General features: G+C 44.5%; 1 protein-coding gene across 2 annotated transcripts in view; it reads right to left on the bottom strand.

Annotated features, from left to right (window-relative positions):
- The window catches only part of TRPM6 (transient receptor potential cation channel subfamily M member 6), a 220,812-nt gene that overhangs the window by 54,545 nt on the left and 149,824 nt on the right, over window positions 1-16,443 (bottom strand). For both annotated transcript variants that reach the window (XM_044287801.1, XM_044287808.1), the window contains 2 exons: window positions 10,725-10,765; window positions 7,412-7,437 (listed from right to left, as the gene is read on the bottom strand). In XM_044287801.1, the coding sequence (XP_044143736.1) occupies window positions 7,412-7,437; window positions 10,725-10,765 (67 nt within the window). The remainder of the gene's footprint in view (window positions 1-7,411; window positions 7,438-10,724; window positions 10,766-16,443) is intronic.

Here is a 16,443-nt window from a genome sequence, read left to right as displayed (position 1 = left end):
ATGCACATAGCAGAAGCTCTAGTCCTATGTGTACCACCATACAATGCATCCATATAGCACCACTATTAGGGGGGAATTTATCATGAGGAGAATATTTGAATTCAGTTTTGCAGTTGTCTGCGTTGGTGTAATTTGTACCAAATTTATCAAATGTCACACATTGTTTGCAAATTGTGGTGCATATTTTTAAGAGTCACTGTATTTTCACACAATTTAATTTCATTTAATAGAGAATGGTGTTATTTAAAAAAAAAAAAAAACGCTTGAATCCACTTGAAAAAAAAAGCTCTAAAAGTTATGGCCACTAGGGGTATCACTTCCACCTAATTGCAGTCCACTGCCTGTAGTTAGGTAATATCCATCTCTAGTAACAGAGACACAGAAGACAGCAGAGATGAAGTGGGGGCATGTAAGAGCTAGTTGAAATCCTGAGCCTGATAAAATAATTTTCTTCTATACAGCTTCTACACAGCTGCCGTTCTGTAAGTGTAATTTAACCCTCTTTCTATTATATGAGCTCAGCAGCTGAAATCAAACATAATGGGAAGTAAGGGGAAGGCTGTAACAGCAGTACAGTGCTGGCACATTCCAGAAAATGGAGAGGCCCCCTGCTTCTGAGAGAAATACATCTAGCTGTGCAGCTGAAGAGGGGAATAATTAGGCTGAAAAAGACATTAGGGATGCCCTAAGAAGACCTATTCCTTTGCAGTTATTATTGTACAAAGAAGCTCAGCTTTACGCAAACTTTATTTTTTTTAAACGCAGGTATGCTTTAAATCTAACACAATTTTCTAAAAATCTTACTAGAGTTTCCCTATGCCACCTTTATATTCGAGCAATTTTGTGAATTTTTAGCGATGTTTTAAAATGTCTCAATTATAAATCTGGAGTAAAACACATTAGCATAGCTAACCACACCTACTTTACCAACCACTTTTCAAAATTGGAGTAGTGTAAAAATGTAAAAAGTTATATTTTTTGAACAAGTGTCCTTAAAATGTCACAAAGCCCTTATTTTACAACCTTTGTCAGAATTCTGGAGTGCAGGGTGTGATACATTCTCCCTCTGTACTTCTAAAAAACAATACTTCTAGGAAAGATTGCATCTCTGATACATTGCTTGATATATCATGCAACACATGTCTTTCATACAGAATCTGGCAGAGGCCATTCCAAGTTTCTTTATGAAATCAAAGACATTACTATATATGCTATATGTGCTGTATTCCATGTAGCAAGCAAAGGGTATCTGCTCACCACCTAGGGAAATTCAGCACCGGAACAGATTCTGCATATATTGTCTTAAGAGTCTCTACGTGAACCATGTCAACGAGTTTCCATGCCTATTTTCAATGTAGGAATGCTCCACTGTTTTTTTATGTAAATTTAATCAACTAAGGGGGGCCATTTATTAAGACCGGCATTTTAGACACCAATCTTAATAAAGCCCTACTCTGGCAGTGGATCTGCTGCAGTTTTGAAGAGGCCTCTACATATCTTCGGCGCATCCAGATGTCTGTAAGACATCTTCCTACCTGGCCTACATTCAGGCCATTTTCTTCACCTAAATCTGCCGGCCCCTCCCCTTCCCAGCCATGCCACAGCCACTTTTTTAAGACCTGGATTGAGCGGGGGAAAGTCGCAGATTGCGGTGCAACTAACCGTTGCGCCACATTCAGCATCTGAAATACTGTATGCCTAATATAGCCCCTATGTTTTTATTTCACCTTTATGCTCGGCGCTAGACATTCCCTTTGTTAAGATGTTGCTGTATTTCATATATGTACAACGTTGTACGTAGCTGTAATATAATTGTGTTGATTCTGAATGTAAACAATAAGGTACAGTATTGCACCATATACTATTATACAGAGCCTTGTTTCTTGTTGAACACAAAAATATCCCTCTTAAAAATAGAGGTGGTTTATATTAAATATTTTTCCACTCATTTTTGAAAGTAGCAAGAGCAGTGCATAAAATAAAGAAAAGTAGCAAATATTGTGCATAGATGGAATGTGTCAAAATTTGCTGCTTTTTTCTGTCCAAATTCTGGCCAGGGCCGTCTTTACCAAGGGGCAAAAGGGGCAGCTGCCCTGGGCCCAGTTGCTCCTGGGGGGCCCAAGGCAGCTGCCTCTTGAGCCCTGCTAGCTACTGCCCCGGGTGTCAGGCTGTCGGCTACACAGGCATCATGATCGTACTGTGCTAATGATCTTAATTCTAGGACCTTAATGAGTTTTGCTTTAGGACCTTAATGACATCATTACCATGTGACCAGTAACCTAGCAATTACTGGTCACATGGCTATGAGGTAATCACAGGTCCTACAGAAGTTAACTGTGGAGCTTTTTTGTGTAAAGATTACATCAGAAAAAGGTGACAGGGGCTGTTATGTTAATATACTGTAAACTACTGTATAGTGGGGTGCTGTATACTGTGTGGTGGGCTGTATAATGTGTGGTGGGCTGTATAATGTGTGGTGGGCTATATATTGTGTGGTGGGCTGTATATTGTGTGGTGGGCTGTATATTGTGTGGTGGGCTATATATTGTGTAATGGGCTGTATATTGTGTGGTGGGCTATATATTGTGTAATGGGCTGTATATTGTGTGGTGGCCTGTATACTGTGTGGGGGCCTGTATACTGTGTGGTGGGCTGTATCTGTATACTGTGGGGGGGCCTGTATAGTGGGGGGGAGTGCTATACTGCTGTACTGTATAGTGTGGGGGGCTGTATCGTGTATAGTTTGGGGTGCTGTATACAGTGAGGTGTTGTATACCGTGAGGTGCTGTATACTGTGGGCTGCTATACTGCTCTACTATATACTGTGGGGTACTGTATAGTGTGGGGTGCTAAACTGCATACTGTGTGGTGCTGTATACTATAGGGTGCTATACTGCATACTGTGGGGTGCTGTATACTATAGGGTGCTATACTGCATACTGTGGGTTGCTGTATACTATAGGGTGCTATACTGCATACTGTGGGGTGCTGTATACTATAGGGTGCTATACTGCATACTGTGGGTTGCTGTATACTATAGGGTGCTATACTGCATACTGTGTGGTGCTGTATACTATAGGGTGCTATACTGCATACTGTGGGGTGCTGGGGTGCACTGTAACACTAGGGTGAGCCGAGCCCTGGTCTCTTTCCTGCAGAGTGGTGCCCACTTCCAGCCTGAGCCCAGCTGCCCAGAGCACTGATCCTGAGCCGCTGGAGTCTTCAGAACTGGAAGTATTTACAGTCATTCACTGTACTCTACCAGATGTGTGGATTTTTTGTGTGTTGTGGTGGAGAGCGTGATTGCATGCTAAGGTGTGGGAAGGCGGGATCCAGGGGGCCCAAGTAAATTTTTGCCCGGGGTCCAATCAATATTAAAGACGGCCCTGATTCTGGCGCAAGGGGAATGTTAAATTTACCCCACAGAAATAAAGGGAGACATTTATCATAACTCGAGTATTACACGACAGTCTTAATCTGTCCCCTGCTGGCATCAGATGTGCCACAATTATTAAGAGGAGCATGCCTCTTAATTTCTGCACATTTGTCTAGGTCCAGGTTCCTAAAAGGAGATCTACACAAACAAGGGAGCTGGTGTAGATTTTTACTATAATCTATGGCAGTTTCCTGGATTAGATTGTAATTTATTTGACCGACCCCCTATGCCAGCCCCAACCACCAACTAAATTAAAAAGGAGCAAAGAGGTATGTAAAACCCCCATAGAGTCAGAAAATGTTCCTGTTCAGTGCACCAACCTTTGCAACTTTTTGGTGCAAATTTTTTGGCACAGAGGGGGGAGATACATTTCCCCCAAATTGTCTGTAGATATCATTAATAACTAGAAGTTAAGTGAATTTCTCAAATTTTCCCAAAAGATTCGATTTGATGTTGAATCGCATAAAAAAAACTGCTATTGCCTGGCTGCAGAAAGCCTGTATAGTGGTGTAGAACACTGTGCCTCGCAGAAACATGCATAGGGAGTCTGTTGTGATCCTACTATAGTGTGAAAGAGCGTACTCCTTTTACACCGTCGTCAGCTGATTCCACATAGATTTCTACAGAACCTGTTCTATTAAACGCTTATGCAAGTAGAGCCCCCCTGACATAGTGAAAAGGGTGTTAGCTAAGGCTGAAACAATTACTCGATTGAATCGAGTAAATCAACAAAAGAAAATCATTGATGAAAATGTTTTGCATCGAGGATTCGTTTGTATCATCTGACCACGGAGCAGAAGTGAAGCGCTTGCTATTACTTACCGCTCCGAGGTCACCCGCCGGCCCGTACCACGCTGCACTGGATCCTGATACATCGTCAGGTCATAGTGCATGTAAGCGCGCACTAAAACCCGACACTGTGTGACGTCAGGATCCAGTGCAGCGCGCGGAGAAGAAGAGGAAGGAGCTGTGGAGTGGCGCCCCTACGGGAAAGGTAAGTAATTTATTTCACTGGCACTGGGGACATGGCACTGAAAGGGGACAGCCAGCAATGGATGGCATGGAGGGGCTGATCTGATGGCACTGGGGGAGTGGGGGACATGGAGGGGCTGATCTGATGGCACTAGGGGAGTGAGGACATGGATGGGCTGATCTAATGCCACTGGGGGACATGGAGGGGCTGATCTGATGGCATTGGGGGGCCATGGAGGGGCTGATCTGATGGCACTGGGGGCCATGGAGGGGCTAATATGATGGCACTGGGGAGTGGGGGACATGGAGGGGTTGATATGATGGCACTGGGGGAGTGGTGGACATTGAGGGGCTGATCTGGTAAAACTGGGGGAGTGGGGGACAGGGAGGGGCTGTCTGGTGGCACTGGGGGACATGAAGGGGCTGATCTGATGGCACTAGGGGAGTGGGGACATGGATGGGCCGATCTGATTCCACTGGGGGACATGGAGGGGCTGATCTGATGGCACTAGGGGACATGGAGGGGCTGATCTGATGGCACTGGGGGACATGGAGGGGCTGATCTGATGGCACTGGGGGACATGGAGGGGCTGATCTGATGGCACTGAGGGGCATGGAGAGGCTGATCTGATGGCACTGAGGGGCATGGAGAGGCTGATCTGATGGCACTGGGGCAGTGGGGGACATGGAGGGGCTGGTCTGATGGCACTGGGGGAGTAAGGGACATGGAGGGGCTGATCTGGTGGCACTGGGGCAGTGGGGGACATGGAGGGGCTGATCTGGTGGCACTGGGGGAGTGGGGGACATGGAGGGGCTGATCTGATGGCACTGGGGGAGTGGGGGACATGGAGGTGCTGATCTTATGGCACTGGGGGAGTGGGGTACATGGCAATGGATGACATGGAGGGGCTGATGGCACTGGGGGAGTGGAGCTGAAGGCACTGGGTTAGGGGAGAGCAGAAGACACTGGGGGAACGGAGCTGATGGCACTGGGGGAAATGATGCATTTGGGTTGATCACACAGGGGGGAATGAAGGGTGTTGGGGACTGATAGCAGGGGGTCTGATGAGTTTTTATAAAGGAAAACTGTCTATTAATTAATTTTACTCGATTAATCGTAAATATAATTGATAGAATACTCAATTACTGAAATAATCGTTTACTGCAGCCCTAGTGTCAGCAGTAAGTTTGTGTTGACATCACTGATTATTTTGACCTTCCTCTTTTCCGTCAGAACAATAACCCCCAAAAAAACAGATTCTGTCTGTTGAGCATCTACCTTCACTCGGTCAGCATTTGGTCAGTAATCCATCAGTATTGCTAAAGCCAAAAAAAAAAGCAAGAGTGGATCCAAAACAGAGATGACACGTGAATGGGATATTTGCATGTCTTCTGTGTTTTGTACCAACTCCTGCTTTTGGCTACCAAATCATAAGCCAATTCTGATGCAAAATAGGGACCATGTCATACAGACCTTACAGCTGCTACATAGACAAGATCCATTGTGAGTCTCATTGTTCCTTCCTTCTGACAGATCAGAAGGAGAGTCAACTAAATGGTGATGTCATTCAGCCAAAAAGGCAAAATAGTAGCCCAGTCATGGAGTGGGGAGGGTGGGAATAGCATGAGACGTCCACAGAGTGGCCCAGTGACAGAGTGGTGAGGTAACAGCAGCATGAGGAGACCACAGAGTGACCCAGTGACAGAGTGGGGAGGTGGCAGAAATATGAGGAGACCACAGAGTGGTGAGCTGGCAGCAGCATGATGAGACCACAGAGTGGCCCAGTGACATAGTGGTGAGGTGGCAGCAGTAAAAGGAGACCACAAAGTGGCCCAATTACAGAGTGTTGAGGTGGCAGCATCATGAGGAGACCACAGAGTGGCCCAGTGACAAAGTGGAGAGGTGGTAGCAGCATGAGGAGACCACAGAGTAGTGAGGTGGCAGCAACATGAGGAGACCAAAGAGTGGCCCAGTGACATAGTGGTGATCTGGCAGCCGCATGAGGAGACCACAGAATGGCCCAGTGAAATAGTAAGGAGGTGGCAGCAGCATGAGGAGACCACAGAATGGCCCAGTGAAATAGTGGTGAGGTGGCAGCAGCATGAGACCACAGAGTAGTGAGGTGGCAGCAGCATGAGGAGTGGCCCAGTGACATAGTGGTGATCTGGCAGCAGCATGAGGAGACCATAGAGTAGCCCAGTGACATAGTGGTGAGGTGGCAGCAGCATGAGGAGACCACAGAGTGGCCCAGTGACATAGTAACGAGGTGGCAGCTTCATGAGGAGACCACAGAGTAGTGAGGTGGCAGCAGCATGAGGAGACCATAGAGTGGCCCAGTGACAGAGTGTTGAGGTGGCAGCAGCATGAGGAGACCACAGAGTGGCCCAGTGACAGAGTGGTGAGGTGGCAGCAGCATGAGGAGACCATCGCTCCTATTACCAAGGCTGTACACTCCCCTATTGGACCCTGTTCTCCTTTTATAGTGTAGATGATGCCTCCCGATCCTTTCCTTACACTATCAATACTCTTTCCCTGAACTTCTAAATTGTTTTTTCAGCACAATAAAGTCTTTCCTAGCACTGTCCTTAACGCCTGTCACATCTCTCCCTGCACTAACTACACTGGAAAATGGCAGAATCCAAGATGGCTGAGGCTATTTATAAGGCTGTGACATCACAGGGGCTGGCTGGCTGCTGATTGGCTGCATGCATGGCATTGTGGGTGATCCCTCTTCCCCAGAGTTCTTTCTTCATGTCCTAACATGTGCAGCAGCCATTTTAGGAAAAAATGGGATTCGTTACCACGAAGCGTGAGTAAATTCGGCTTCGGTGCGAATCTAATTTTTCCTGAAATTCGGATCGAATTCCACTTCGTCAGCTTCGATCCACTTATCTATATTTATAATTGCTAGCAGGAAAAAAAAAGTAAAAGAAATTCTCAAAATTCACAAAGAAATATAAAGAAACCCAAATAGACTTTTTCTTACATAGTATTTTACTTACTTTTGACAGAATATGAAGTTCTAAATCTACAATAAGAACAAAAAGTACACTTTAATGAGCAGCCTAACAAATGGCAGTAATTTAAAAATAATCTAAAACATAAATAATCAAAATATTAAAAATGAAACCACAAGTTAATTTTTTCACTGTATATAATTTTTTAGCCAACTTCTATTGCGTTCTTCTGACTTTTATCTATTTCACATTTACCTTCTTTCACTGACATTGCTCTCTCATCTGTTTACTTCATGTCTGCCTTTTTCCTAACTGTCCCTAGCTTTACAGTCGTGGCCAAAAGTTTTGAGAATTACATAAATATTGGAAATTGGAAAAGTTGCTGCTTAAGTTTTCATAATAGCAATTTGCATATACTCCAGAATGTTATGAAGAGTGATCAGATGAATTGCATAGTCCTTCTTTGCCATGAAAATTAAATTAATCCCCAAAAAAACTATACACTGCATTTCATTGCTGTCATTAAAGGACCTGCTGAGATCATTTCAGTAATCGTCTTGTTAACTCAGGTGAGAATGTTGACGAGCACAAGGCTGGAGATCATTATGTCAGGCTGATTGGGTTAAAATGGCAGACTTGACCTGTTAAAAGGAGGGTGATGCTTGAAATCATTGTTCTTCAATTGTTAACCATGGTGACCTGCAAAGAAACACGTGCAGTCATCATTGCGTTGCATAAAAATGGCTTCACAGGCAAGGATATTGTGGCTACTAAGATTGCACCTCAATCAAAAATTTATAGGATCATCAAGAACTTCAAGGAAAGAGGTTCAATTCTTGTTAAGAAGGCTTCAGGGCGTCCAAGAAAGTCCAGCAAGCGCCAGGATCGCCTCCTAAAAAGGTTTCAGCTGCGGGATCGGAGTGCCACCAGTGCAGAGCTTGCTCAGGAATGGCAGCAGGCAGGTGTGAGCGCATCTGCACGCACAGTGAGGCGAAGACTTTTGGAAGATGGCCTGGTGTCAAGAAGGGCATCAAAGAAGCCACTTCTCTCGAAAAAAAACATCAGGGACAGATTGATCTTCTGCAGAAAATATGGTGAATGGACTGCTGAGGACTGGGGCAAAGTCATATTCTCTGATGAAGCCTCTTTCCGATTGTTTGGGGCATCAGTAAAAAGGATTGTCCGGAGAAGAAAAGGTGAGCGCTACCATCAGTCCTGTGTCATGCCAACAGTAAAGCATCCTGAGACCATTCATGTGTGGGGTTGCTTCTCATCCAAGGGAGTGGGCTCACTCACAATTTTGCCCAAAAACACAGCCATGAATAAAGAATGGTACCAAAACACCCTCCAACAGCAACTTCTTCAAACAATCCAACAACAGTTTGGTGAAGAACAATGCATTTTCCAGCACGATGGAGCACCGTGCCATAAGGACATTTTGGGTCCATGGCCTGGAAACTCCCTAGATCTTAATCCCATTGAGAACTTGTGGTCAATCCTCAAGAGGCGGGTGGACAAACAAAAACACACTAATTCTGACAAACTCCAAGAAGGAATTGGCCCAGAAGTTGATTGAGAGCATGCCCAGTCGAATTGCAGAGGTCCTGAAAAAGAAGGGCCAACACTGCAAATACTGACTCTTTGCATAAATGTCATGTAATTGTCGATAAAAGCCTTTGAAACGTATGAAGTGCGTGTAATTATATTTCACTACATCACAGAAACAACTGAAACAAAGATCTAAAAGCAGTTTAGCAGCAAACTTTGTGAAAACTAATATTTGTGTCATTCTCAAAACTTTTGGCCACAACTGTACATAGAATACATAGTGTGTCCTGTGTATTGCTTTAGGGAGAAAGGAATAAGTGGTTGCTACTAGACATCTAGGGCTCTTACCACCACAGGAACAAATGATGAGGCATGTTTATATGCAACATGCCTGATCTTTTGCTTTCCAACAGTAGCCATTGGAGACAATCAGACTGCCGCAATACACTTTAGAGCTAAAACACTGAATGAATATGGTGAGAATCCGCTGGCAATTATCTAACATGTATGGTCAGACTAATTTACCAATTCAGTATATAATACTGTTACTGGAAGGGGAGCCCCATCTAAATTTTGATATTTTTTTTTTGCCCAATGTATATACCAATCAATGATACCTTATATTGTTACTAGTATTAGAATCTATTAATTACACAAATCTCAGTTTAGGAAAACTGAAGCAGTTTGGGAAAGTTAATGGGTTTAAATGCATCAAATTTTGCTTTCTGCCTTGAGGTCTCTCACAGTACATGACCATGGATGATGCAATATTTAACTAACAGCTCAATAAGCAGATGTTGATAGAATAATTAAAACTGAAGGAAAGAAGTAACACATTAAATTTAGAAATATAAAAATCACAGATTTCTGCATATATAAATGATATACTTCTCAATATAAAATGCCCTCTAGGTGTTTGTCAGGACCCATGTCATTGCAAGATTCTATTTCAGGCACAGTTTTCTTCCCATGAACAAGGAATGTGCAGCCAAAAGTGCCTCCAGATGCCTTCAGGGTGTGGAAACTGAGGTCCTATGAATATGGTCTACAGTCAACTTAAAAAACTTCTAGATACTTGCAATATGCACTTAAACACTGGATATCATAAAACCTGCATTCGAGTCTTAGTGACTGTTCAGGCTATACCTGTGATAGTCTTGCATTTTTTGGTGCATTTTTTGTATCCCTGATCCTAGAGGGTCAGCTACCAAGTACACCGTGACTATCCTAGGAGGTAGTAGTCCAGTTGCTTCCCTGTAGCGAAGGCCATCATGTTTTATGATGGATACTAAAACTGAACACATTTTTGGCAATGGTTCATTTTGTCGAGTCTTCTTTTATGTTATTTTCAGATAATGACAGCTCTTTGCCTGGTAATTAACCTACCAACTGTAATAACCCACGTTTTATGTAGAGCTACTTCTAGTCTTATTACATAAGATCCTCAGTATTGGTCAATGAGTTAACGTACAGTACATTGGGCAATGAATGAATGTAAAAGCTGTGGTGTGTATCACTTGACTATGTCTACATAAGTTGTGTACTACATCTATTGTATTTCTTTGACATTGAATATATCTTTTTGTCTACAAACATGACATAATGATGTTAAAAAGACGAAAAACAATAATAAAGCAATATCTGATAAAAAAAAAAAAAAGAAAAAGCTGTGGTGTGTAGGTGAGTCCTAATTATGTTCTTCGAGTGGGTAATTTAAAGAATACAGAACCAGTGGAAAAAGACTATGTGGTAAACCTTTTGTACAATCCAGAAACAAAGTCACTCATTTGCTCTTGATTACTGTACTTACAGGGAAGTCCTTTTCATCTGAGCTGTACTGTTGTGTAGCTCCTAAAGAAAGACCATACATTGTTATGTAGGAGAAAATCTACCACTCCATTAAAACGCCTTCAGTTTTGTACAGATAAATTATATTACGTATAAGAATATTTATAAATGATTATTGAAGGTGTATAAATTCAAGGCAAGTGTGCAAGGTTTTCCTTTTAACACATTGGAGTATGCCTTTTCAATACTTTTAACCCCTTAAGGACTCAGCCCTATTTCACCTTAAGGACTTGGCCATTTTTTGCAAATCTGACCAGTGTCACTTTAAGTGCTTGTTCTGCCTATTTGTGCATTATAATGTATGTAATGTGCTGTAAAGATTGTACTGCAATGTTATGTTTGACGTTGCTGCCATCTAGTGGTCAAAGTTATTTTCTACTTCGCCAGAACTTTACAGGAAGTGTATTGTTCTCTGAGCCAGAGGCAGTAACCTTTAACCTGGAACTGTATTTCCTCCATTTCATCACTGCTCCTGGATCTTGCAGGCTGCATGCAGAGGAGCTCTTGATTTATTCCTGGACTAATTGTGGAGTTGTCTGTGAGTACTCTCACTAATGAAGTGAGGCTGCTGTATTATATGTAATGTACTGATACATATGTTTTGTTTATGTTTATATTGTAGTTTTACAAAGTTATTCAGAAAAGAGAATACAAAACAGATCTGATGTCTCACGTTTCTTGACTTCTGAATTATTGTTAAGCTGTCTGACTAGTGTTATACAACAGTCAATAACGCGAAGCAGAACAGTGCTCATAAATTTAAAACGCTTTGACTTACCCAGGGGTATTACATAGTAATACCCCCAAAAATTGTGATGACTTGTAGCATTTTGGGAATGATATTTTATTTTTTGGGGATGTTACAAGGCTTAGAGGTTTAGAAGCAAATTTTGAAATTTTTCAGAAATCTTCAAAATCCCACTTTTTATGGACCAGTTCAGGTTTGAAGTCATATTGTGAGGCTTAGCTAATATAAACCTCCCAAAAATGACCCCATTCTAGAAACTACACCCCTCAAAGTATTCAAAACTGTTTTTTTCAAACTTTATTAACCCTTTAGGTCTTCCACAAGAGTTAATGGCAGATTGAGAAACAATTTTGAAATTTCTATTTTTTTGAAAATTTTCCAATATAATTAATTTTTTCCAGGAGTAAAACAAGGGTTAACTGCCAAACAAAGATCAAAATGGGTTGCCCTGATTCTGTAGTTTGCAGAAACACCCCATATGTGGTCGTAAACTACTGTTTGGCCAAACGGGAGGACATAGAAGGAGGGGAACACCATATGGGTTTTGGAAGGCAGATTTTGCAGGACTGGTTTTGTTTATACCATGTCCCATTTAAAGCCCCCTGTTGCACCCCTAGAATAGAAATTTCAAAAGAGTGACTCCATCTAAGGCTACTTTCACACTAGCGTTCGATCGGATCCGTTCTGAACGGATCCGATCATAATAATGCAGACGGAGGCTCCGTTCAGAACGGATCCGTCTGCATTATTTTAGCATATAAAAGCTAAGTGTGAAAATAGCCTCGTACGGATCCGTCCAGACTTTCAATGTAAAGTCAATGGGGGACGGATCCGCCTGAAGATTGAGCCATATTGTGGCATCTTCAAACGGGACGGATCCGCACGCCTCCGCACGGCCAGGCGGACACCCGAACGCTGCAAGTGTGAAAGTAGCCTAAGAAAGTACACCCCTCAAGGTATTCAAAACTGGGTTTACAAACTTTGTTAACCCTTTAGGTGTTCCACAAGAGTTAATGGCAGATGGAGAAACAATTTCGAAATTTCTATTTTTTGGAAAATTTTCCAATATAATCAATTTTTTCCAGGAGTAAAACAAGGGTTAACTGCCAAACAAAACGGGTTGCCCTGATTCTGTAGTTTGCAGAAATACCCCATATGTGGTCGTAAACTACTATTTGGCTAAACGGCAGGACATAGAAGAAGGGAAACGTCATATGGTTTTAGGAAGGCAGATTTTGCTGGACTGGTTTATTTACACCATGTACCCTTACAAGCCCCCTGATGCACCCCTAGAGTAGAAACTCCATAAAAGTGACCCCATCTAGGAAACTACGGGATAAGGTGGTTGTTGTTTTGGGACTATTTTAGGGGTAAATATGATTTTTGGTTGCTCTATATTACTCTTTTTTGAGGCAATGTAACAAAAAATATAAATTCTAAAATTGTTTCTACATTCGCTATTTAGTTTTGTGGAACACCTAAAGGGTTAACTTTTGAATACCTTGAGGGGTGTAGTTTCTTAGATGGGGTCACTTTTTTTGAGTTTCTAGTCTAGGCTACATCAGGGGGGGCTTCTAATGGGACATGGTGTCAAAAAAAAAAATGTCCATCAAAATCTGCCTTCCAGAAACCGTATGGAGTTCCCTTCGTTCTATGCCCTGCAGTGCGGCTATATAGCCATTTGCGACCACATATGGGGTGTTTCTGCAAACTACAGAATTGGGGCAATAAATATTTAGTTTTGTTTGGCTGTTAACCCTTGCTTTATTACCGGAAAAAAGGAGTCAAATGGAAATTTTGCCCAAAAATGGGTGTTTTGGCACAGTTTTTATTTTATATTTTTAACACCGTTCATCCGAGGCGCTTGGTCAAAAGTTATTTGTATATCGACGACTTTTACGCACGCAACGATGCCCAATATGTATGGCTCTCAGACTTTGGAGACACTAAGCAGGCATCCTAAAACTGCGGCCCTCCAGATGTTGTAAAACTACAATTCCCACCATGCCCTGCTGATGGCTGTAGGTTGTCTGGGCATGCTGGGAGTTCTAGTTTTACAACATCTGGAGGGCCGCAGTTTGAGGATGCCTGCACTAAAACTAATATTTTTTGGGGGAAAAAATTGTTTCCGTGTCTCCAAAGTCTGAGAGCCATAGTTTTTTATGTTCTCTAGTGGACTGTTTGGGATTATAAAAATTTAGTACTCCATGGAAGTGTGATACTCCCTGAAGCAATCGATAACGCAGAGGCCCGGATGATCGGGGCACGTGTCGCACTGAGTGGTGGTGTCCTTCCGTATCCCCCTCCTGCGACACACTCTGCACTTTTTTTGGGTTCGTCCCTTCTTTCCAGTATGGGGGACCATACCTGGAAAGTGTTGGCCAGGGACGATCCGGGCGCCTCCAGTTCCCGAGGTACTCCGGCCTTCTGTATCCCGGTCCGAAAAGATCAGGGCCTTGAGGACTGCCTCATAGAATTGGAGGAATGTCCCTGTGCTGCCAGCGCTTCGGGATAGTACAAAAGATATGTACATGGCAACCTGCACCAAGTAGACCGCAACTTTTTTGTACCATGCCCAGGTTTTGCGCATGGCGTTATATGGCTTGAGGACTTTATCAGAGAGATCAACTCCTCCCATATACCGATTGTAGTCGACGATACAATCGGGCTTGAGGACCGTTGCCGCGGTACCTCGCACAGGGACAGGGGTGGTGCTGTTACCGTGGATTGTGGACAGCATAAGAACATCCATCTTGTCCTTATACCTGACCAGCAACAGGTTTCCACTGGTAAGTGCACGGGTCTCACCCCTGGGGATAGGTACCTGGAGGGGGTAGGCAGGGAGGCCGCGTTGATTTTTCCGCACGGTCCCACAAGCGAACGTGGATCTGGCGGCAAGGGACCTGAACAAGGGAATGCTGGTATAAAAGTTATCCACGTACAAGTGGTAACCGTTATCCAGCAGTGGGTACATAAGGTCCCACACGAGTTTCCCGCTAACACCCAGAGTGGGGGGACATTCTGGGGGTTGAATACGGGAATCTCGCCCCTCGTACACACTAAATTTTTAAGTGTACCCTGAGGTACTCTCACAAATTTTGTATAGCTTTACGCCCGCTTTGTGGGAATATATTGTCGGAAACTGAGTCTCCCCTTGAACACAACGAGAGACTCATCAACCGCGACCTCCCTTCCAGGTACGTAGGCCTCCATGAATTTGGCCCCAAAGTGATCGATGACCGGCCGTATCTTATACAGACGGTCATAGGCAGGATCACCTCGGGGGGGACATGCTGCATTATCGGAATAATGCAGACATTTCCGGATGGCCTCAAACCGGGGACGTGTCATGACCATACTGTACAGTGGGGTCTGGTATAGGACGTCCCCACTCCAGTATTGCCTGACACTGGGTTTTTGGACTAGACCCATATGCAGCACGAGGCCCCAAAATGTCCTCATCTCAGCTGCACTGACCGGCGTCCAGCCACCGGGTCTAGCCAAAAATGAGCCTGGGTTTTGAGCGACGAACTGTTGGGCGTACAGATTCGTCTGCTCCACCATCAGATTCACCAGTGGGTTACTGAAAAAAAAAACTAAAATAGTCAATTTCAGTAAACCCCACTGTGGGAATCTGGATTCCAGGATTGCCAGCAAAATCCGGAATCTCAGGCTCAAAGTCCACTGGGGGACACCAACTAAGTTCATCGTCAGGGGGCTCCGGTGGGCTTATTTGGTGGGCCGGGAAACCAGTACGAACCCCAGGGCGGCTCGTACTAGGGTGGGCCACAGGATACCTAGCATGTGGGGCCCCTGGCTCCGCCTGGCAGTGTCTCCGCCGCCTTGGTGGCTCATCGTCATCCGATGATGATGAGGAGGATGCGGATGACAAAAGGAATGTGGGGTCATCCTCATCCTCACTGGGGCTCTCAGAGTCGGAGGCAATCTGGGAGTATGCCTCCTTGGCCGAGAACATCCGGCGGGCCATGGGTGTGTGTGCGCGTGTGGAAAACTTTATTATATGTGCGTGTGTGTGGGAGCAACGGGTGTTCACGTACTAAAAAAGGCAAAAAAAAAAATGGGCAAGTGTTAGGAAAAAAAAAGTTCAAACTTGCTGATCAGCGGTGGGGCGGGCGATGCGCTAACAGTGGACGGACGCTAAAAAGTTTTCCTAACTAACTTTTCCCTTCCTAACGGTGCCTCTCCCTCACTGACCCTAACCTACCTGGATGGCGATGGGTGCAGGAGGGTGATGGATGTCGATTTTAGGGGGACGCAGGAGCTGGTGCTGGACGATGCTGCCGGGTGCTCGTGCAGAACAGGAAGAGGAGGGGAGAGAGGAGCGCAGGAAGTTTGAATCTCGCGCCTCTCTCCTCTGCACCAATCAGCACCCTGGACAGCAGTGTTCAGCACCAAATCTTCGTACTGCGATTGGTGGTGTGTAATCACGCCACCGATCGCAGTCTTTTTCTGGTTCATCGGGTCACAGGACACCCGAATGGACCGGAAACGCAGAAAACCGCAGGTCTGAATTGACCTGCGGTTTTCTGCGATCGCCGATACGGGGGGGGGGTCAAATGACTCCCCCGCGTTGTTACGGGATGCCGGCTGAATGATTTCAGCCGGCATCCCGTTCCGATTAACCCCCGCGGCGCCGGAATCCCGATTTAAAGTTAGGACGTACCGATACGCCCTGAGTCCTTAAGGACTCGGGAAATAGGGCGTACCAGTACGCCCTGCGTCCTTAAAGGGTTAAAATTTACAAGTCCATTAAATAACCTGCCTGGCCCCACAGCCTTCAAACGCCTTTGTTCCTCCTTGTTGGCAGCTGCTAGGGCAGGCATGTCCAAACTGCGGCCCTCCAGCTGTTGCAAAACTACAACTCCCAGCATGCCCCAATAGCTGTAGTTTTGCAACAGCTGGAGGCCCGCAG

The sequence above is a fragment of the Bufo gargarizans genome, chromosome 1, assembly GCF_014858855.1.
Source record: "Bufo gargarizans isolate SCDJY-AF-19 chromosome 1, ASM1485885v1, whole genome shotgun sequence".
In the NCBI taxonomy this organism is placed as follows: Eukaryota; Metazoa; Chordata; class Amphibia; order Anura; family Bufonidae; genus Bufo; species Bufo gargarizans.
The sequence above is the reverse complement of the archived record's forward strand: the minus strand, read 5'-3'. Positions and strand labels throughout refer to the sequence as shown.